The 23,934-nt window shown below is 39.8% G+C and overlaps 1 protein-coding gene across 9 annotated transcripts in view; it reads right to left on the bottom strand.

Annotated features, from left to right (window-relative positions):
* Positions 1-23,934, bottom strand: part of kug (FAT atypical cadherin kugelei) — a 913,302-nt gene that overhangs the window by 133,221 nt on the left and 756,147 nt on the right. For all 9 annotated transcript variants that reach the window (XR_011394610.1, XR_008406862.2, XM_070104239.1 and 6 more), the window contains 2 exons: positions 19,592-19,800; positions 9,876-10,020 (listed from right to left, as the gene is read on the bottom strand). Coding sequence is in view for 7 of the 9 variants with exons in the window: in XM_070104239.1 (XP_069960340.1) it covers positions 9,876-10,020; positions 19,592-19,800 (354 nt within the window). In the remaining 2 variants the exon portion in view is untranslated. The remainder of the gene's footprint in view (positions 1-9,875; positions 10,021-19,591; positions 19,801-23,934) is intronic.

Below are 23,934 nucleotides of genomic sequence, written 5' to 3'. Positions count from 1 at the left end.
TATGACTTTCCTAAAGTGTTTCACAACATTGTCAGTGTAATATGTAATAGTCACCAGCATGGCTTGCAATAGCTGTGTGAGGGTGATTTTCATCAAAAAAGGTTTGCACTTTAAGCCACATTGCACACATTTCCTTAATCTTTGAAGTAGGCAACTTCTTCAATTTCTCTATCCCCTCCTCCGGAGCAGTTTCCTCAGGTGTGGCCTCTTCCTGTTGAAGATGATCTAGCAGCTCATCAGTGGTTAGTTCTTCATTGTCCTCCTCCACCAACTCTTCCACATCCTCCCCACTAACCTCACTAATATGAGCACTAGTTCCAGGCACTTTTTCCTGTTCACCTGGGTGTTAGTCAACTGTTGTGGGTCGCATCCTGGGGGACAAGATTAAGGACCCCAATGGAAATAAGTTAGACAGTCCTCGATGATGCACTGACTTTCTTGGGTTATCCTGGGTGGCTAACCCTCCGGGGTTAATCGTTTCTTGGTAATTGTTTCACGTTAAGCCACACCAACAACACTCTCCACATCTTCGAGTAATACAGCTGATGGTGGTGCAGCAACAACAACAGCTGACTGTGGTGCAGCAACAGCTGACCATGGTGCAGCAGCAGCTGTGGTGCAGCAACAGCTGACCATGGTGCAGCAGCAGCTGTGGTGTAGCAGCAGCTGTAGTGCACCAACAGCTGACCATGGTGCAGCAGCAGCTGTGGTGCAGCAACAGTTGACTGGTCCAGTAACAGCTGACCGTAGTGCAGCAGCAGCTGACTGGTACGATGGTATTTATCACCCTTTTTACCACAGCGTTGGCCCTAGAAGCTTTCTTGGGGCCCATGGTGACTTATTTAGCAGTTACAAGCACTATAAATAATGGAATAATACAAAATGTATCGAATGTATGCATGCAACCAGCCACCCTGGCTTGTAAACAATGACAGCAAGGCAGGCGCTCAGGCTGGATGGACAGGTTCGGGACGAGTCATGTTCAGAAACAGCTGATGGTGGTGCAACAGCAGCTGACCATGGTGCAGCAGCAGTAGCTGAATGATCCAGCAACAGCTGACTGGTCCAACAACAGCTGACCATGGTGCAGCAGCAGCTGACTGTGGTATGATAGTATTTCTCACCCGTTTTACCACAGGGTTAGCACTAGAAGCTTTCTTGGGGCCCATGGTCACTTATTTTGCAGATGAAATCACCAAAAACGCTGTAATAATACAAAATGTTCCGATTGTATGCTTGGATGTTACCTCGGAGGCTGGCTTGTAAACAATGCCACCGGCGGAACATGTGAGGCTGGCTCAGGGCCCCACATTAGACGCGTCTCGGACAAATAGCGTTGAGTGAGTTTTTTAGCAGTATGAGAGGTAAAATTTTAGTGATAAAATGTATCGGTATGCGGATTTAACATTATGTGATGCCAATGGTATGTGAGGGTCCACTGTATAATTGTAGTGAGTTTGTGTCAGCTATCTTTGATATCGTTTTTATGTCACCTTTGCACCATTTATAACATTTCTGGTATATTTTTAAATCTTTATACAGTAGTGTACTGTATATTGAAATAAACAGAATAGACAAAATAAGCTCTAATACATTATTTAGGTATGAATACTGGTCAGAGATCCCTTCATAAGTCCGAGGCGTCAGTAAATGATTACATCGCTAAGTGAGGAGAGGTTGTAGTTTGTTGGAATACATACTGGTACATAAAAAACTCTTGGGTAAACTTCAGGATGTACATGTTTATAGAGGGCTACAGATATATCAGATCACTTTTAAGTTGTAGCTACAGAGAAAGTAAAAGGTAAATGGGATACAAGGAAAATGGAAGAAACAAGTAAGAGAAAGAGGTGAAGATTTATAAACTAGAGGAGGCAGTTAGGATAAGATATTAACAACTATTAGAAGATAGATGGGCTAATGAGAGTATAGGCAATGAGGTAGAAGATGTATAGGGTAAATTTAAGAATTTAGTGTTAAGAGTGTTCAGCAGAAGTCTGTGGTTACAGGAAAGTGGGTGCGGGAGGGAAGAAGAGCAATTGGTGGAATTATGTAAAGAGAGTAGAAAGAGAGAAAAAGTTGGCATATAAGAGGTTTTTACAAGACAGAATTGATGTAAGGAGGAAGGAGTATATGGAGAGAAAAAGAGAGGTTAAGAGAGTGGTGAAGCAGTGTAAAAAGAGAGCAAATGAGAAAGTAGGCGAGATGTTATCAACAAATTTTGTTGACAATAAGAATAAGTTTTAGAGTGAGATTAATAAATTGAGAAAGCCTAGGGAACAAATGGATTTGACAGTTAATAATTGGAGAGGAGAGTTATTAAATGGAAAGTCAGAGGTATCGGGAAGGTGGAGGGAATACTTGAAGAATTGTTAATGTTGATGAAGATAGTGAAGCTGTGATTTCGTGTATAGGACAAGGAGGAATAACATCTTGTAGGGGTGAGGAAGAGCCAGTTGTGAGTATGGGGGAAGTGCCTGAGGCAGTGGGTAGAATGAAGGGGGGTAAGGCAGCTGGGATTGATGGGATAAAGATAGAAATGTTAAAAGCAGGTGGGGATATAGATTAGAAGTGGTTATTGCTTTTATTTAATAAATGTATGGAAGAGGGTAAGGTACCTAGAGAATGGTAGAGAGCATGCATAGTTCCTTTGTATAAAGGCAAAGGAGACAAAAGAGTATGCAAAAATTATAAGGGAATAAGTCTGATGAGTATACCTGGTAAAATGTATAGATCTATTATTGAAAGAATTAAGAGTACAACGGAGAGCAGGATAGCAGATGAACAAGAAGGCTTTAGGAAGGGTAGAGGGTGTGTAGACCATATAGGTGAACAGTATATAGATAAGGGTAAAGAGGGTTTTGTGGCATTTATGAATTCGGAAAAAGTGTATGATAGGGCAGATAGGGGGGCAATGTGGCAGATGTTGTAAATGTATGGAATAGGAGGTAGGTTACTGAAAGCAGTGAAGAGTTTTTGTGAGGATAGTGAGACCAAGGTTAGAGTATGTAGGAGAGAGGGAGATTATTTCCCAGTGAATGTAGGCTTTAGTAAGGGATGTGTGATGTCACCATGGTGGTTCAATATATTTATAGATGGAGTTGTAAGAGAAGAGAATGCTCAGGTGTTGGCAAGAGGGATGGAGTTAAAAGATAAAGAATCTGACACCAAGTGGGAGTTGTCACAGTTCTTCTTTGCTGATGGCACTGTGCTTTTGGGAGATTCTGAAGAGAAGTTGCAGAGGTTGGTGGACGAGTTTGGTAGGGTATATAAAAGAAGGAAATTAAAAGTGAATATATGAAAGAGTAGGGTGATGAGGATAAAAAAAAATAGGTAACAAAAGATTGGATATCAGACTAGAGGGAGAGCGTATGGAGGAGGTGAATGTTTTCAGATATTAGGGATTGGACATGTCAGCAGATGGATCTATGAAAGATGAGGTGAATCATAGAACTGATGAAGGGGTAAAGGTGAGTGGTGCACTGAGGAGTCTGTGGAGACAAAGAACTTTATCCATGGAAGCAAAGAAGGGAATGTATGAGAGTATAGTTATACCAACACTCTTATACGAGTGTGAAGCATGGGTGGTGAATGTAGCAACAAGGAGAAGACTGGAGGGAGTGGAGATGTCATGTCTGAGGGCAATGTGTGGTGTGAATATAATGCAGAGAATCTGTAGTTTAGAGATTAGGAGGAGGTGTGGGATTACCAAAACTATTATCCAGAGGGCCGAGGAGGGGTTGTTGAGGTGGTTCAGACATGTAAAGAGGCTGGAAAATAGAATGACTTCAAGTGTATAAATCTGTAGTGGAGGGAAGGCAGGGTGGGGGTCAGCCTAAAAGAGCTTGGAGGGAGGGGGTAAAGGAGGTTTTGTGTGCGAGGGGCTTGACCTTCCAGCAAGCATGCGTGAGCTTGTTAGATAAGAGTGACTGGAGACAAATGGTTTTTAGAGCTTGACATGCTGTTGGAGTGTGAGCAAGGTAACATTTATGAAGGGATTCAGGGAAACCAGCAGGCTGGACTTGAATCCTGGAGATGCTCTTTGCTGATTCTAAAGAGAAGTTGCAGAGGTTGGTGGATGAGTTTAGTAGGGTGTGTAAAAGGAGGAAATTAAAAGTGAATATATGAAAGAGTAAAGTGATGAAGATAACAAAACAAAAAATTTAGGTAATGAAAGATTGGATATCAGACTGGAGGGAGGGAGTATGGAAGAGTTGAATGTATTCAGATATTTGGGAGTGGACATGTCAGCAGATGGGTCTATGGAAGTTGAGGTGAATCATAGAATTGATGAGGGGAAAAAGGTGAGTGGTGCACTGAGAAGTCTGTGGAGACAAAGAATATTATCCATGGAAGCAAAGAGGGGAAATGTATCAGAGCATAGCTATACCAATGCTCTTATATGGGTGTGAAGCATGGGTAGTGAATGTTGCAACAAGAAGGCTGGAGGGAGTGGAGATGTCATGTCTGAGGGCACTGTGTGGTGTGAATATAATGCAGAGAATCTGTAGTTTGGAAATTAGAAGGAGGTGCAGGGTTACTAAAAGTATTATCCAGAGGGCTGAGGAGTGGCTGTTGAGGTGGTTTGAACATTTAGAAAGGATGAAATGAACTAGAAAGACTAGGAGAGCATATAAATCTGTATTGGAAGAAAGGCGGGGTAAGGGTCAGCCTAGGAAATGTTGGAGAGAGGGGGTAAAGGAGGTTTTGTGTGCAAGGGGCTTGGACTTCCAGCATCCATGGGTGAGTATGTTAGACAGGAGCAGAGACAAATGGTTTCTAGGACTTGACATGCTGTTGGAGTGTGAGCAAGGTAATATTTATGGAGGGATTTAGGGATTCCTGGAGGTGAGAAGTACAGTGCCTGCAGTCTGAAGGGGGGATGTTAATATTGCAGTTTTATAACTGTAGTGTAAACACGCTTCTGGCATGACAGTGATAGAGTGAATGATGCAAGTTTTCCTTTTTCGGGCCACCCTACCCTGGTGGGAAATGGCCAATGTGTTAATAAAATAAAAATGATAAATTAGATCACCCTAACCTATGCTAACCAAAATTAGCCTATATCTACTTATAGTTAAGTGACACTAACATAATTACATGAATGGGAGGCTTATGAATGGCAGCACAGTGGGATTAATGCCACTTACAGTGACATTAATCCCACATACATTACATCGGAGAATGGGATGGATTATATTACTGCATATTTATAACTGTTCTTGCTCACCATGATTTCATAATTTATCATTTAATATTTAACCTAAAGAGACTGATGATGCTGTATGCAAAAGTAAATAAATATGAAATGTTCTTGAGCAACTATAAATTGTTTCATTAATATTCTTGCATGAAGAAAATGAAATGTTAAAAAAATCAATATACCAGGAATTAAGTTTTATGTATTTTTTCCATTTTATCCAATGCATATTCAAGTGTATTTTGAAGAAAAAGATACTGGCTATGCTTTTTAATCACTAGCTTATGATTATAGTATAATATTGAAAGTGATATTTTTTATTATCACACCGGCCGATTCCCACCAAGGCAGGGTGGCCCGAAAAAGAAAAACTTTCACCATCATTCACTCCATCACTGTCTTGCCAGAAGGGTGCTTTACACTACAGTTTTTAAACTGCAACATTAACACCCCTCCTTCAGAGTGCAGGCACTGTACTTCCCATCTCCAGGACTCAAGTCCGGCCTGCCGGTTTCCCTGAATCCCTTCATAAATGTTACTTTGCTCACACTCCAACAGCACGTCAAGTATTAAAAACCATTTGTCTCCATTCACTCCTATCAAACACGCTCACGCATGCCTGCTGGAAGTCCAAGCCCCTCGCACACAAAACCTCCTTTACCCCCTCCCTCCAACCCTTCCTAGGCCGACCCCTACCCCGCCTTCCTTCCACTACAGACTGATACACTCTTGAAGTCATTCTGTTTCGCTCCATTCTCTCTACATGTCCGAACCACCTCAACAACCCTTCCTCAGCCCTCTGGACAACAGTTTTGGTAATCCCGCACCTCCTCCTAACTTCCAAACTACGAATTCTCTGCATTATATTCACACCACACATTGCCCTCAGACATGACATCTCCACTGCCTCCAGCCTTCTCCTCGCTGCAACATTCATCACCCACGCTTCACACCCATATAAGAGCGTTGGTAAAACTATACTCTCATACATTCCCCTCTTTGCCTCCAAGGACAAAGTTCTTTGTTTCCACAGACTCCTAAGTGCACCACTCACTCTTTTTCCCTCATCAATTCTATGATTCACCTCATCTTTCATAGACCCATCCGCTGACACGTCCACTCCCAAATATCTGAATACGTTCACCTCCTCCATACTCTCTCCCTCCAATCTGATATTCAATCTTTCATCACCTAATCTTTTTGTTATCCTCATAACCTTACTCTTTCCTGTATTCACCTTTAATTTTCTTCTTTTGCACACCCTACCAAATTCATCCACCAATCTCTGCAACTTCTCTTCAGAATCTCCCAAGAGCACAGTGTCATCAGCAAAGAGCAGCTGTGACAACTCCCACTTTGTGTGTGATTCTTTATCTTTTAACTCCACGCCTCTTGCCAAAACCCTCGCATTTACTTCTCTTACAACCCCATCTATAAATATATTAAACAACCACGGTGACATCACACATCCTTGTCTAAGGCCTACTTTTACTGGGAAAAAATTTCCCTCTTTCCTACATACTCTAACTTGAGCCTCACTATCCTCGTAAAAACTCTTCACTGCTTTCAGTAACCTACCTCCTACACCATACACTTGCAACATCTGCCACATTGCCCCCCTATCCACCCTGTCATACGCCTTTTCCAAATCCATAAATGCCACAAAGACCTCTTTAGCCTTATCTAAATACTGTTCACTTATATGTTTCACTGTAAACACCTGGTCCACACACCCCCTACCTTTCCTAAAGCCTCCTTGTTCATCTGCTATCCTATTCTCCGTCTTACTCTTAATTCTTTCAATTATAACTCTACCATACACTTTACCAGGTACACTCAACAGACTTATCCCCCTATAATTTTTGCACTCTCTTTTATCCCCTTTGCCTTTATACAAAGGAACTATGCATGCTCTCTGCCAATCCCTAGGTACCTTACCCTCTTCCATACATTTATTAAATAATTGCACCAACCACTCCAAAACTATATCCCCACCTGCTTTTAACATTTCTATCTTTATCCCATCAATCCCGGCTGCCTTACCCCCTTTCATTTTACCTACTGCCTCACGAACTTCCCCCACACTCACAACTGGCTCTTCCTCACTCCTACAAGATGTTATTCCTCCTTGCCCTATACACGAAATCACAGCTTCCCTATCTTCATCAACATTTAACAATTCCTCAAAATATTCCTTCCATCTTCCCAATACCTCTAACTCTCCATTTAATAACTCTCCTCTCCTATTTTTAACTGACAAATCCATTTGTTCTCTAGGCTTTCTTAACTTGTTAATCTCACTCCAAAACTTTTTCTTATTTTCAACAAAATTTGTTGATAACATCTCACCCACTCTCTCATTTGCTCTCTTTTTACATTGCTTCACCACTCTCTTAACTTCTCTCTTTTTCTCCATATACTCTTCCCTCCTTGCATCACTTCTACTTTGTAAAAACTTCTCATATGCTAACTTTTTCTCCCTTACTACTCTCTTTACATCATCATTCCACCAATCGCTCCTCTTCCCTCCTGGACCCACTTTCCTGTAACCACAAACTTCTGCTGAACACTCTAACACTACATTTTTAAACCTACCCCATACCTCTTCGACCCCATTGCCTATGCTCTCATTAGCCCATCTATCCTCCAATAGCTGTTTATATCTTACCCTAACTGCCTCCTCTTTTAGTTTATAAACCTTCACCTCTCTCTTCCCTGATGCTTCTATTCTCCTTGTAACCCATCTACCTTTTACTCTCAGTATAGCTACAACTAGAAAGTGATCTGATATATCTGTGGCCCCTCTATAAACATGTACATCCTGAAGTCTACTCAACAGTCTTTTATCTACCAATACATAATCCAACAAACTACTGTCATTTCGCCCTACATCATATCGTGTATACTTATTTATCCTCTTTTTCTTAAAATATGTATTACCTATAACTAAACCCCTTTCTATACAAAGTTCAATCAAAGGGCTCCCATTATCATTTACACCTGGCACCCCAAACTTACCTACCACACCCTCTCTAAAAGTTTCTCCTACTTTAGCATTCAAGTCCCCTACCACAATTACTCTCTCACTTGGTTCAAAGGCTCCTATACATTCACTTAACATCTCCCAAAATCTCTCTCTCTCCTCTGCATTCCTCTCTTCTCCAGGTGCATACACGCTTATTATGACCCACTTCTCGCATCCAACCTTTACTTTAATCCACATAATTCTTGAATTTACACATCCATATTCTCTTTTCTCCTTCCATAACTGATCATTTAACATTACTGCTACCCCTTCCTTTGCTCTAACTCTCTCAGATACTCCAGATTTAATCCCATTTATTTCCCCCCACTGAAACTCTCCTACCCCCTTCAGCTTTGTTTCGCTTAGGGCCAGGACATCCAACTTCTTTTCATTCATAACATCAGCAATCATCTGTTTCTTGTCATCCGCACTACATCCACGCACATTTAAGCAACCCAGTTTTATAAAGTTTTTCTTCTTCTCTTTTTTAGTAATTGTATACAGGAGAAGGGGTTACTAGCCCATTGCTCCCGGCATTTTAGTCGCCTCATACGACACGCATGGCTTACGGAGGAAAGATTCTTTTCCACTTCCCCATGGACAATAGAAGAAATAAAAAAGAACAAGAGCTATTTAGAAAAAAGAGAAAAACCTAGATGTATGTATATATATATATGCATGTGCGTGTCTGTGAAGTGTGACCAAAGTGTAAGTAGGAGTAGCAAGATATCCCTGTTATCTTAGCGTGTTTATGAGACAGAAAAAGAAACCAGCAATCCTACCATCATGCAAAACAGTTACAGGTTTTTGTTTCACAGTCATCTGGCAGGACGGTAGTACTTCCCTGGGTGGTTGCTGTCTACCAACCTACTACCTAGGAAATAGGTAAATGGAATGTACTTGAACTTCTCCCATCTGAAAGAGGTATTGGGTCCCCCTCTAAACTGACAAGCTGACAAATGAGGCAACACTTGGGTATCTTTACTGAGTAAACATTTCACCAACCAGTGGTTTATCATTATTTTCACTTTAATGGACTGATAAAAACCAATGATTGGCAAACTGTTTCCATAACAGATACCAAGTGTTACACAAGTGTCTCCTTGTCTAATTTAAATACATATACTGCTAACATCTGTCTGCATTACAGTGATTTTGGAAGCATCCATGAATACAAAATAGTTGAGCAAAGTTTAAGCTTTCAAAACTGAAAGCTAAACATGTTTTTTTTTTACTTTTAAAAAAAATAACTGAAATGTTTACCATAGTTTAAATTATATAAGTAGATGTTTTGAGTGTGGTGTAATCAATGCTGATATGACGAACAGAATCTAAAGATGGGCTAATTTGCTGGTTAATGATTAAAAAAAGATAGGGCAGGTTCAGGCATAACTAGATACAGTGTGCAAAATGCAATGAACGGAATCTAGTAATAAAGTAAATCCTTGATATAATAGACCTGTATATAAGGGACTTCAGAAATGTGGAACTAAATTTGCTGGGTCAATCAACTGAGAAAAAAGGAAAAGTCTTATTCTTATGATCACAGCAAAACAATCTCTTCTATCCACCACAATTGCCATTATTAGCCATCTGCTCCTCCTTACTAGCCTGCTATATTTATGGTTCATTGCTATACATGATACTTACCCAAATCACGTGCGTTTCTCTTCATTGTTACTTCGCCAGTTACTGAGTTTAGAGAGAATGCAGCCATTGTGTCTGGTAAAGCTGAACTATGAAAACGGTATGACACCGTTCCATTTTCACCAGCATCTGCATCCCCAGCGACCACCTAATATGAACATAGAGTAAAAATTATTATAAAATTATTATTATTATTATTATGATAGTATTATTATTATAGTATTATTATTAAATCATAGGAAAGCATTAAGCCCATGGGGGTCATACAGTGCCTAAAGAATGGTAACAAACACCCTAAGCCAGCATATGACACTTGACAGCATGCACATCTTGTAAACTTAGAATGAGTGTATGTGCATGCACACACACATGGGGCCAGGAGCTATGACTCAACCTCTATAACCACATAAAGGTAAGTACACACACACACACACACACACACACACACACACACACACACACACACACACACACACACACACACACACACACACACACACACAGGAAGTGGAATAGTCTGGCAAGTGATGTAGTGGAGGCAGGAACCATACATAGCTTTAAGATGAGGTATGATAAAGCTCATGGAGCAGGGAGAGAGAGGCCCTAGTAGTGATCAGTGAAGAAGTGAGGCCAGGAGCTGAGTCTCGATCCCTGCAACCACAAACAGGTGAGTATGTACATGTACACACACACACACACACATGCATGCACGCGCACATACATACACATGCTCATACATGCACACGCACACACACAAATGCATGTATGTATGTACATAAATATCATATAGAAATCTTTTTTTTTTCAACAAACTGGCCGTATCCCACTGAAGCAGGGTGGCCCAAAAAGAAAAACAAAAGTTTCTCTTTTTAACTTTAGTAATGTATACAGGAGAAGGGATTACTAGCCCCTTGTTCCTGGCAGTTTAGCCGCCTCTTACGACATGCATGGCTTATGGAGGAAGAATTCTGTTCCACTTCTCCATGGAGATAAAAGAAAATAAACAAGAACAAGAACTATTTTTTTTTTTTTTTTATTATCACACCGGCCGATTCCCACCAAGGCAGGGTGGCCCGAAAAAGAAAAACTTTCACCATCATTCACTCCATCACTGTCTTGCCAGAAGGGTGCTTTACACTACAGTTTTTAAACTGCAACATTAACACCCCTCCTTCCACTGTATATGCACACTCCAGAGGAGTGTGCATATACAGTGGACCCCCGGTTTACGATATTATTTCATTCCAGAAGTATGTTCAGGTGCCATTACTGAACGAATTTGTTCCCATAAGGAATATTGTGAATTAGATTAGTCAATTTCAGACCCCCAAACATACACGTACAAACGCACTTACATAAATACACTTACATAATTGGTCGCATTGTGAGCTGATCGTAAAGCGGGGGTCCACTGTATATGCTTATACATGCATGTGTAGTGTGACCTAAGTGTAAGTAGAAGTAGCAAGACGTACCTGAAATCTTGCATGTTTATGAGACAGCAAATAGACACCAGCAATCCTACCATCATATACAGATACAACATATAAAAACAAATATTACATACTAACACACCAAATACAAAGATCTCTCATATAAATACACAAAAACAAACAAACACAACATATAAAGACACCCCTTGTAATTACAATAATTAGTGCACGAAGAGCACACAAAAATGTTTCAACATGATTAGAGTGGTGGATAGTCGGAATAAGATCCAGAAACAGGCAGTGTAATTACTTATTTGTAGTGATCACTATGCTTCAACTGTTGTGGAGTTGTATATTTTATAAATCTACATTACTGGGCAAACAAAACCTTGAATATGGGACACCACAGTTAAAGCTCTGATCTAGTATCTACAAATATGTACAAGAGGATCCTGCTTTACAGTGCTTCACTTTACAACAGCATTTTGCTAAATAACAAAAAAAGGCACTGACTGGAACGATACACAAATAACCCGCACATAGAAGAGAGGAGCTTATGACGACGTTTCGGTCCGACTTGGACCATTTACAAAGTCACAACAACGAAAAGGAGAGGAGGGAGTATATATAGGCCAGGAGGTGGTAGTGGTAGTAGTGGAGGTAGAAGGTAGTAGTGAGGGAGGTAGTACAGTGGAGGTGGAGCCAGTCAAATACTAAGAAAGAGGAGCACTGCAAGGTAGCTAGGTGCCCACAGAGGGTAGGAGCAAGAACAAAGAAGGGTGATATTCTTGCTCCTACCCTCTGTGGGCTCCTAGCTCCCTTGCAGTGCTCCTCTTTCTTAGTATTTGACTGGCTGCACCTCCACCATACTACCTCCCCCCACTACTACCTTCTACCTCCAGTACTACCACTACCACCTCCTGGCCTATATATACTCCCTCCTTCTCTCCTTTTCATTAGTGTGACTTTGTAAATGGTCTAAGTCAGACCGAAACGTCGTCATAAGCTCCTCTCTTCTATGTGCGACTTATTTGTGTAGCATTTTGCTAATACAGGTCTGCCATCACAAATCCAGCACTCAGTTACCTGGTTCCATCAGTTATTCGGCACTAATTTTGGCTAGCATAATTTCAAATTTCCAGGGTTGCCACACCAACCTGCTGGTACTGTTTGATGGCACTACTTGCTGCATAAGTCATTCCAATTTCTTTTTCTCCATTTATTGTTATAACCTGCTTACTTTTAGCCCTAGCCATGGTTCCAAAGAATAAAAGAAATGTTTCTCATTGTGTAATTGCAAGTATCATTTCAATTTGTATTTTTATATTATAAGTTTATATTATAAGTCCTATTCTAAGATTGTTTTCATATTTTAGTGATTATATTGTGTGTGCAATTAGTGTATATTTCAATTATATTATTGTTCAAGGCCCTTAACTATCTTTTGCTAACTAGTACCAACTACCTCATATATATTTTTTTCTACTTTTTTTTATTATTTTGCTACCTTAACTTGCATATTTTATCTTGTCAATTTAAATCTAGTTATACTCTAATTCTTGTAAACAACTTATATAACACCTTAGTGCAATTACAATTGAGAGTCTTGTGCCTTTTTTATATCATTAGATTAAACTCAGTTGTACTATAGCTCATTCTAGCTCAATACATAGTCAATACCAAATTCATTATATTAGACCATAGTGTAATTACTAGTGAGAGTCTGGTGCTATTTTTAATTTGTATTTTTATATTATTAGATTAAACCTAGTTGTACTATAGCTCATTCTAGCTCAATACATAGACTATACCAAAGTCATTACATTAGACCTTTGTGCAATTACAATTGAGAGTCTTGTGCTATTTTTAATTTGTATTTTTATATTATTAGTTTATACCTAGTTGTACTTTAGCTCATTCCAGCACAACACATAGACAACACCAACTCCATTATGTGTATTAGTGACTATACTCTACATGACCAAAATGCTATAGCTATACACTTGTACAAACTTCCCACAACTACAGATATCAGTACTAAAACTCAACACACAACTCAGGATATAAATAACCATGATTTAAACCTAGAAGATGATTGATCACATTCACCATGATCTAAACCTCCATAATCTGACACACAATCAAAACCTATTGGAAAGTAACTGCCTTTACTACACAGCATCACAAGCCAGCACTATCCTAAACAATGCTAAAAGTCTATCAGTACTTAACTACAACATTAGGTCCTTAAGCAAACACTATGATGACCTCCTGGCACTCCTTGAATCACTAAAGACACCCTTCTCCTGCATTATTCTTACTGAGACCTGGCTTAAGCAGGACACAATAGATATCTACCCTCTACCAGGATACACAGCAATCCACAACTGCAGACCATACCAAGTTGAGGGTGGTATTGCAATCTATTACTCTAACCAATTATCTTGTATTAGCACCACTTGCTTTAGTGATGAATATGGAGAATACATTTTTGGTAATTTTACTGTAAAAAACCTTAAGACACCTATAACAATCGGTGCCATTTACCGGATACCCCACACAAACATCCCAAATTTCAGTGAGAAATTAAAGGCACTAATAACAAACAGACAAATGAATAAGCACCACCTTCTCTTAGCTGGAGACTTCAACATCAACCTTGGCCTACTAGATGATCAGCCTGTAACTTATTTCATCAACAATATGAACAACACACTTCTCATACCAACAATAACTAAACCAACCAGGCTCACTGAAACAAGTGCAACCATAATAGACCACATATGGACCAATATACTAGCCCCCCTTAAATCAGGGATAATCACAGATAGCACTACAGACCACTACCCTACCTTCCTCTTGACAAACATTAGTAAACCACCACTGGAATACAACAAAGTTTCATTTAGACTCCATGATGAGGCCTCAATAAGGAAGTTCACAGCTGACCTAGAGACTGTTGACTGGCCTACAGAATTCTCCAAGGCCAATGGTATTGATGACCGGACAGACATTTTTCTTAACAAATTACTTAGACTATACAACAAACATTGTCCTATAAAAACCAAACAGATCACAAACAAACGGCTTGGTTGCCCATGGCTAACCAGCACCATTCTGAAATCCATTGATAAGAAGCACCAATATGAAAAGCAATACAGACAGGGCTTAATACACGAAGATATTCTTAAACACTATTCATCAGTCCTCACCAAAGTAATAAAGAAAGCCAAACAACTATACTACTCCAGTAGATTCACTGACACAAGAGGAGATATAAAAAAGACCTGGAAAACACTCTCTCAGATTCTAGGGACCCACAAACTGAAAAAAACCAAGAATATTGCCCTAACTAAGGGCTCTGGTGGCCTGGTGGTTAACGCTCTCGCTTCACACGGTGAGGGCCTGGGTTCGATTCCCAGCCAGAGTAGAAACATTGGACGTGTTTCTTTCCACCTGTTGTCTATGTTCCCCATCAGTAAAATGGGTACCTGGGTGTTAGTCGACTGGTGTGGGTCGCATCCTGGGACACTGACCTAAGGAGGCCTGGTCACAGACCGGGCCGCGGGGGCGTTGACCCCCGGAACTCTCTCCAGATAAACTCCAGAAACTCCAGATAACTAAACCTAATGAAACACCACTGCATCCCACTGACACAGCTAACAAGATAAACGACTTCTTCTCAACCATAGGTTCTAATCTCGCCAATAAAATCCCACGTACCAATTCCCATGCCGAGGACTACCTAGATGGGAATTTCCCAAATTCCTTCTATCTTGCTCCAATTGAGCCCATGGAAGTCACCGAGATTATAAAGTCACTTAAAAATAACTCAGGGAATCTGTCTCATGTCCCACCATTATTGTACAAGAGAGCGGCCCATGTCCTCTCGCATGCTATCTCATTACTTTTTAACAAGTCACTAGAAACTAGCACCTTCCCGAAACTACTCAAGACGGCAAGGGTTACACCAATACATAAAGGTGGTGACTCTACAGATTTAAACAACTATAGGCCAATATCAAACTTACCATTGCTATCCAAAATCTTTGAGAAACTCGTGCACAGGAGACTATATTCATTTATAACGGCACAAAACATACTCAACCCCTGCCAATTTGGATTCAGGAAAAATAAAAGCATTAACGATGCGATCATAAAAATGCTAGATCTGCTTTACACAGCACTGGAAAATAAGGAATATCCACTAGGATTTTTTATTGACCTAAGAAAAGCTTTTGACACAGTAGACCACGGCATCCTACTCCACAAACTTGACCATTATGGTATAAGAGGCCATGTGCTTGCATATTTCAAATCTTACCTTACTAATAGGTATCAGTATGTTACCATTAAAGACACAGCATCAACAACACAGCCACTTGATACTGGAGTTCCGCAGGGAAGTGTCTTTGGTCCCCTGCTCTTCCTCATATACATCAATGATCTTCCAAACGTATCTCAACACCTGAACCCCATTCTCTTTGCTGACGACACGACTTATGTCATCTCTCACCCTAATCTTGCCACCCTCAACACCATTGTTAATGAGGAGCTGATCAAAATATCGACTTGGATGACAGCCAATAAACTTACGCTTAACACTGACAAAACCTACATTATGTTTGGTAGCAGAGCAGGAGATGCGCAAATTAACATTAAGATCGACAACACTCTAATTGCCAGGCATAATGAGGGCAAATTCCTAGGCCTATATCTCGACAACAACCTGAACTTCAGCACCCATATCCAGCACATAACCAAAAAAGTATCCAAAACGGTTGGGATCCTCTCCAAGATACGATACTACATGCCGCAAACTGCCCTTCTCACACTATACCATTCACTTATATATCCATACCTCACCTATGCTATCTGTGCTTGGGGTTCAACTGCAGCAACACACCTAAAGCCAATAATAACCCAACAAAAAGCCGCAGTAAGAATAATCACTAAATCCCATCCCTGGCAACACACCCCCCCACTCTTCATAGATCTAAACTTACTCCCTGTTCAGTACATCCACACTTACTACTGTGCAATCTACATTTACAGGACCTTAAATTCCAATATTAACCTTGACCTAAAACGCTTTCTTGATAGTTGCGACAGAACCCACAGGCACAACACCAGACACAAACATCTCTATGATATTCCCCGTGTCCGACTAAACCTTTACAAAAATTCAATGTATGTCAAAGGCCCTAAAATCTGGAACACCCTACCTGAAAATTCTAAAACTACAGACAAAACTACCATCAGAAAACATCTTATCTCCCTGATACACCCTGTCAACTAATTACACGAATACCACCTGGTGGTTAACACTTACACTCACTCACCCATTTGACCATAAACAGAAATATCAATCTCAATCTCAAAATAATGAATCTTATCTAGTCATAAGTTGGCCTGTGATACTCCATTGCTGAAACTATGTATAGTGCCAAAACAAAAGCATTCACATTGCTAAACTCACAAACTAGTATTTAGTCACTTAGCCATAATACCAACTTACCACATAATTTTGTAATATTTTAAACTTAAGATTTAATTTAAGTCTGCCCGAAATGCCTAGCCATGCTAGGTGTTCTAGTGGTACACTCTGTAATTATTATTTTACTACATGTAAACCACACAATAACCAAATTCTGTAAACTCAGCATTGTAATCCTTATAGAGAATAAACTCTGAATTTGAAAATTTGAATTTGAATTGTCCATAAAAGATAGGGTGGCTTTGAAGCCACTGTCAGTTGCCATGAGCTCAGTCTAATGATGCAGGGAAATATGCTTATTATTTGGCTAATATCAACACTACGGCTTATTTGCCTATCTCAATTGATCTAATATGACATAATAAACAATATAAATAAATTAAAAACATGTTAAATACTCCAGAATTAATAATATTTGGCATAATACCAAGTGGTTCGACAGAGGTATGAAGAGGATATGGAATACAAGTACCATTCTCCTATAAATAACAAAAAGGCACAATACCATGACTGGAACAATACACAAATAACCCACACATAGAAGAGAGGAGCTTATGACGTTGTCATAAGCTCCTCTCTTCTATGTGTGGGCTATTTGTGTACCATTCTCCTATCCCTGTCTTGACTTGTATTAGAGAAAACGGAGTATAGCACATGGCTAACTGATATCCACTCGTACTGCACCACAAAACTGAAACAAAAAAGCTATTTTCTCTACATAGATTATCATGCATAGCAGCATATGTGTAGAGAACCTAGGATAACCCAAAAATGTCAAAGTGGCTAATTTCTAGTACCTGGCTTGGGCTTGCCATATATGATTTTCAGTAAATATTTGATTCCCAGCCAGGGTAGAAACATTGGGCATGTTTCTTTACACCTGTTGTCTATGTTCACCCATCAGTAAATGGGTACCTGGGTGTTAGTGGACTGGTGTGGGTCTTATCCTGGAATGCTGACTTAATTTGCTTGAAATGCTTAGCGTAACAAGGGGCTTTCTATATAGTAGTATGTCACTGATGTCAGCTATGGCCTGTATACCATGTACATGTACTCAGAAAATAAAGATATTATTATTATTATTATTATTATTATTATTATTTTCTCTCAGCTGTTTGTTGGGCTATCTTATCAAAACTTGGGCAATGTATGATGGAAAGATGCTTCTTAACGTACACCAAAAACAAAAGAAATCAGACAATAAATAGTGGAGTTCACTTCTCAGCCATTAGCCGCCTCTTAGCAGTATATTCTTGTATGGTTTTTATGGTTGTATTCTCATTTTTTTGGTCTCATTAAATAGAATGGAAGATATATTACAGAAACAGATATGATTTTCATTGCTTTCACAATGAAAAGTACCTTGAAATTGAGCTCAAAGTGGAGGAAATGTTCGATTTTTGCCGATGTTCAAGAGTAAACAAATGAAGTCACCGTCTTAATATGTGTCCGCCTGCCAGTCCAATTTCCAATATGCAGTCACGAATGAACTAACATTATTTATATAATTATTACAATAATGCAGTAGTCGGCATAACAGTAAATCTTCTATTTTTTTGTGTGAATAAAAATTCCAAATGGTAAGAGGGGCATGGAGTCGTGACTAATGAACAGAGAAAATGTTATTTTAGTGCCAGGAATGTCTGCATTGTTTATTCTGGACCCTATTTTGAAATTGGCATCTGTTGAAATTTGTGTGAATTGGCCAAACTGCCAATTTCTGACCACTTTATTGGGTAGTTGAAATAGGTGAATGGGCGGTTTCCTGCACTCAGTCGAGAGAACAGAAGTTAGTTAGTTTATTCAGGTATACACAAATACAGTTACACAGATTATCATACATAGCAGTGTATGTACAGAGAACCTAGGATAACCCAAAAAAGCCAGACAAAGTGACTTATTTCCAGTACCTGGCTTGGGTTTGCCATATATGAGTTTTGGTAAATATTTTTTTTCTCAGTTGTTAGTTGGGCTATCTTATTGAAACTTGGGCAGTGTATGATGGAAAGATACTTCTTAACATACGCCAAAAGTGAAAAAAAAATCGGACGATAAATAAGGGAGTTCACTTCTCAGCCATTAGCCGCCTCTTTACGGTATATTTTTGTATGGTTTTTATGGTTGTATTTTCATTTTTTTTTATCTCATTTGATAGAATGGAAGATATATTACAGAAATAGATGTGATTTTGATTGGTTTCAAGGCGAAAAGTACCTTGAAATTGAGCTCAAAGTAGCGGAAATGTTCAATTTTTGCCAATGTTCAATGAACTTTCTTGTGTAAGTCAAGTTGGTTAATTTTATTAACTGCATTCTAACCTAACCACTCTGTAATCCGGCAAACTCAGTAATCCGGCACACTACAAGTCCCAATGATGCCGGATTTGTGATGGGGGACCTGAACAGCAGTTCTCAATTATACCAATTCTTCGTTTATTCAGACTTCTTACAATAAATATATTCGCCACTCACTATAAGCTAAGGATGAAAATATTTTAAGGTAAGTAATGTGTGTAACTGCTGGTCAGGTTTGGGATTTTCCATAAAAAAATGTGATAGGGATGCAGTTGGTGACCATAGACCTTCCCAGGATTTTGGTTGGTGACACCTCTGTAGTTACAGAGGTTTCACCAACCACCCTCTGTAGTTACAGTGGCTAAGGTGCTGGACAGGTTCATCCCAGACAAGACATTTGAATTCAATCACTCCACTGAAATGTTACATTTATTCATTACAATTTTTCAATGCACAAGCATTCTCTTCAAATCACACATGAAAACCTCAACTTACCTTCATTACAACAGATCCAGCAGTAGCATTGGATCTAATAATTGCTTTATAATCTGACTGCATAAATATGGGTTTATTATCATTCACATCATCAACAGAAATGTGAAGTGTGGTGAAGCCAGTGCGCCCACCTATGTCCATTGCCATCACGGTGAAGGCAAATTCAGCTCTCTCTTCACGATCGAATATTTCTGATGTCCATACATCACCTTTATGAAAGAAAATGAGACATTATTTTACAGTATATGATAATGCATGACCGCTTAAAAAATTACTCTGGTTATACGGTGATGTGTATCTCTTATTTGAACTAATGCAAAAGAAGGGATGTACAAATAATGTAAAATTCTGAATACATAATAGAAACCTGGAGCACTATATTTCTTATCAGGAAAGGCTCCAAATTTATGGTATTTTTCCAAATTAAAAATCTTCAAATTTTTGCTCATATTTGGATAAGGCAAGTACAGTGGACCCCCGCCTTACGATATTAATCCGTTCCTGAGAGCTCACCGGAAGCCAAAATTATTGTTAGCCGAATTAATTTTCCCCATAAGAAATAATGGAAATCAAATTAATCCGTTCCTGACACCCCAAAGTATGAAAAAAAAATTTTTTTACCACATGAAATATTAATTTTAATACACACAAACTGAAGAAGACATGCACAATTACTACTCTACTAAGAATACAGTACATGACACTTACCTTTATTGAAGATCTGGTGATGATTGATGGGATGGAAGGAGGGAAGAGTGTGGAAGTTATTGTTTAGAAGGGGAATCCCCTTCCATTAGGACTTGAGGTAGCAAGTCCTTTTCCGGGTTTACTTCCCTTCTTCTTTTAATGCCACTAGGACCAGCTTGAGAGTCACTGGACCTCTGTTGCACAACAAATCTGTCCATAGAGCTCTGTACCTCCCGTTCCTTTAAGACTTTCCTAAAATGAGCCATAACATTGTCATTGTACAGGTTGCCGACACGGCTTGCAGTAGCTGTGTCGGTGATTTTCATCCGTAAAGGTCTGCAGTTCAACCCACTTTGCACACATTTCCTTAATCTCTTTTTTCAATTCCATACTAATTCTCGCCCTTTTTACCACAGGGATGGCACTAGAAGCTTTCTTGGGGTCCATGGTGACTTATTTTGCAGTTACAAGCACTAAAAACACTGGGATAATGTGAAATGTACCGAATGCACCGCACTGGCTGGCTTGTAAACACTGGCGCTGAGGCCACACGTGGGACGCATCCTGGACGAATCACATAAGGCAAGTTTTTTTATCGTGAGGAAAGGCAAAATTTTTGCGTTCAAATGCTTCGTATGGCGGATTTAACGTAACGCGATGCGTTCGTATGGCGGGGGTTCACTGTGTATGGACATGCAGCACCTGTCAGTTTTCCATGTATGTGTTCTCAATGTAGTAGTTTCCTTGAGTAATGATTTCATGAATTTAAACACAGAATAGTATATGTAGTAAGCCTTAAATTTAACAGACCAACTGAGGAGAATAGGTAGTTAGTAATGGTGATAATATATAGAGATGAGATTGTTTTGTAATGATGATAAAGTCTATTAGTCACAATCCTGTAACCTTTGGATTTTATTTATTAAATGGAGAGTTAGAGGTATTGGGAAGATGGAAGGAATATTTTGAGGAATTGTTAAATGTTGATGAAGATAGGGAAGCTGTGATTTCGTGTATAGGGCAAGGAGGAATAACATCTTGTAGGAGTGAGGAAGAGCCAGTTGTGAGTGTGGGGGAAGTTCGTGAGGCAGTAGGTAAAATGAAAGGGGGTAAGGCAGCCGGGATTGATGGGATAAAGATAGAAATGTTAAAAGCAGGTGGGGATATAGTTTTGGAGTGGTTGGTGCAATTATTTAATAAATGTATGGAAGAGGGTAAGGTACCTAGGGATTGGCAGAGAGCATGCATAGTTCCTTTGTATAAAGGCAAAGGGGATAAAAGAGAGTGCAAAAATTATAGGGGGATAAGTCTGTTGAGTGTACCTGGTAAAGTGTATGGTAGAGTTATAATTGAAAGAATTAAGAGTAAGACGGAGAATAGGATAGCAGATGAACAAGGAGGCTTTAGGAAAGGTAGGGGGTGTGTGGACCAGGTGTTTACAGTGAAACATATAAGTGAACAGTATTTAGATAAGGCTAAAGAGGTCTTTGTGGCATTTATGGATTTGGAAAAGGCGTATGACAGGGTGGATAGGGGGGCAATGTGGCAGATGTTGCAAGTGTATGGTGTAGGAGGTAGGTTACTGAAAGCAGTGAAGAGTTTTTACGAGGATAGTGAGGCTCAAGTTAGAGTATGTAGGAAAGAGGGAAATTTTTTCCCAGTAAAAGTAGGCCTTAGACAAGGATGTGTGATGTCACCGTGGTTGTTTAATATATTTATAGATGGGGTTGTAAGAGAAGTAAATGCGAGGGTCTTGGCAAGAGGCGTGGAGTTAAAAGATAAAGAATCACACACAAAGTGGGAGTTGTCACAGCTGCTCTTTGCTGATGACACTGTGCTCTTGGGAGATTCTGAAGAGAAGTTGCAGAGATTGGTGGATGAATTTGGTAGGGTGTGCAAAAGAAGAAAATTAAAGGTGAATACAGGAAAGAGTAAGGTTATGAGGATAACAAAAAGATTAGGTGATGAAAGATTGAATATCAGATTGGAGGGAGAGAGTATGGAGGAGGTGAATGTATTCAGATATTTGGGAGTGGACGTGTCAGCGGACGGGTCTATGAAAGATGAGGTGAATCATAGAATTGATGAGGGAAAAAGAGTGAGTGGTGCACTTAGGAGTCTGTGGAGACAAAGAACTTTGTCCTTGGAGGCAAAGAGGGGAATGTATGAGAGTATAGTTTTACCAACGCTTTTATATGGGTGTGAAGCGTGGGTGATGAATGTTGCAGCGAGGAGAAGGCTGGAGGCAGTGGAGATGTCATGTCTGAGGGCAATGTGTGGTGTGAATATAATGCAGAGAATTCGTAGTTTGGAAGTTAGGAGGAGGTGCGGGATTACCAAAACTGTTGTCCAGAGGGCTGAGGAAGGGTTGTTGAGGTGGTTCGGACATGTAGAGAGAATGGAGCGAAACAGAATGACTTCAAGAGTGTATCAGTCTGTAGTGGAAGGAAGGCGGGGTAGGGGTCGGCCTAGGAAGGGTTGGAGGGAGGGGGTAAAGGAGGTTTTGTGTGCGAGGGGCTTGGACTTCCAGCAGGCATGCGTGAGCGTGTTTGATAGGAGTGAATGGAGACAAATGGTTTTTAATACTTGACGTGCTGTTGGAGTGTGAGCAAAGTAACATTTATGAAGGGATTCAGGGAAACCGGCAGGCCGGACTTGAGTCCTGGAGATGGGAAGTACAGTGCCTGCACTCTGAAGGAGGGGTGTTAATGTCGCAGTTTAAAAACTGTAGTGTAAAGCACCCTTCTGGCAAGACAGTGATGGAGTGAATGATGGTGAAAGTTTTTCTTTTTCGGGCCACCCTGCCTTGGTGGGAATCGGCCGGTGTGATAATAAATAAATAAATAATTCAGAATCAACCAACCCAGAAGATTTTGTCCTGTATTTCCTAAGTCCATCAACTCAAGGCTTATTAATCTGATGGTTTACTTTAATTAATATCATCATAATCATATAGTTTTTCATGGGGAAGTGGAACAGAATTCTTCCTCCGTAAGCCATGCGTGTCGTAAGAGGCGACTAAAATGCCGGGAGCAAGGGGCTAGTAACCCCTTCTCCTGTATATATTACTAAATTTAAAATGAGAAACTTTCGTTTGTCCTTTTGGGCCACCCCACCTCAGTGGGATACAGCTGGTGCATTGAAAGAAAGAATCATATAGTTAGTGTGAAGTGGAAACCTGTAGGATTGCTGGTGTTTTTTCTGTCATATAAACACATGGGATAACAGGTATATCTTGCTCTTTCTACTTACACTTAGGTCACACTACATATGCATGTACAGTGGCCACAAAAAAATCTATACATTAACAATAAAATGAAAAAATGTAACTTAATATATGTACATGTATTTTATTTTCACTTTTTAGCATCCAACTAGTACTTGATCGTGCTACCATTGTTCTTTATCACCATCTTAAGTCGCCTGGGCATCGAAATGGTGAGGGTGGAGAAGAAGGAGGTGTCCATGTTGATCCAAAGCTTCTTCAGTGCCTCCTTCAGGTCTGTGATGTTGGTGGGTTGAGCTTTAGCAATCTCATTTTTCATCCCATGCCAGGCATTCTCGATAGGATTTAGGTCAGGGGAATTGCCTGGCCACTCCAAAACAAGGATATTATTGTCCTCAAGGAACTTTTTCACTCCTTTTGACTTATGGGC

This window comes from Cherax quadricarinatus, chromosome 1 (genome assembly GCF_038502225.1).
Source record: "Cherax quadricarinatus isolate ZL_2023a chromosome 1, ASM3850222v1, whole genome shotgun sequence".
Classification (NCBI taxonomy): Eukaryota; Metazoa; Arthropoda; class Malacostraca; order Decapoda; family Parastacidae; genus Cherax; species Cherax quadricarinatus.
The sequence above is the reverse complement of the archived record's forward strand: the minus strand, read 5'-3'. Positions and strand labels throughout refer to the sequence as shown.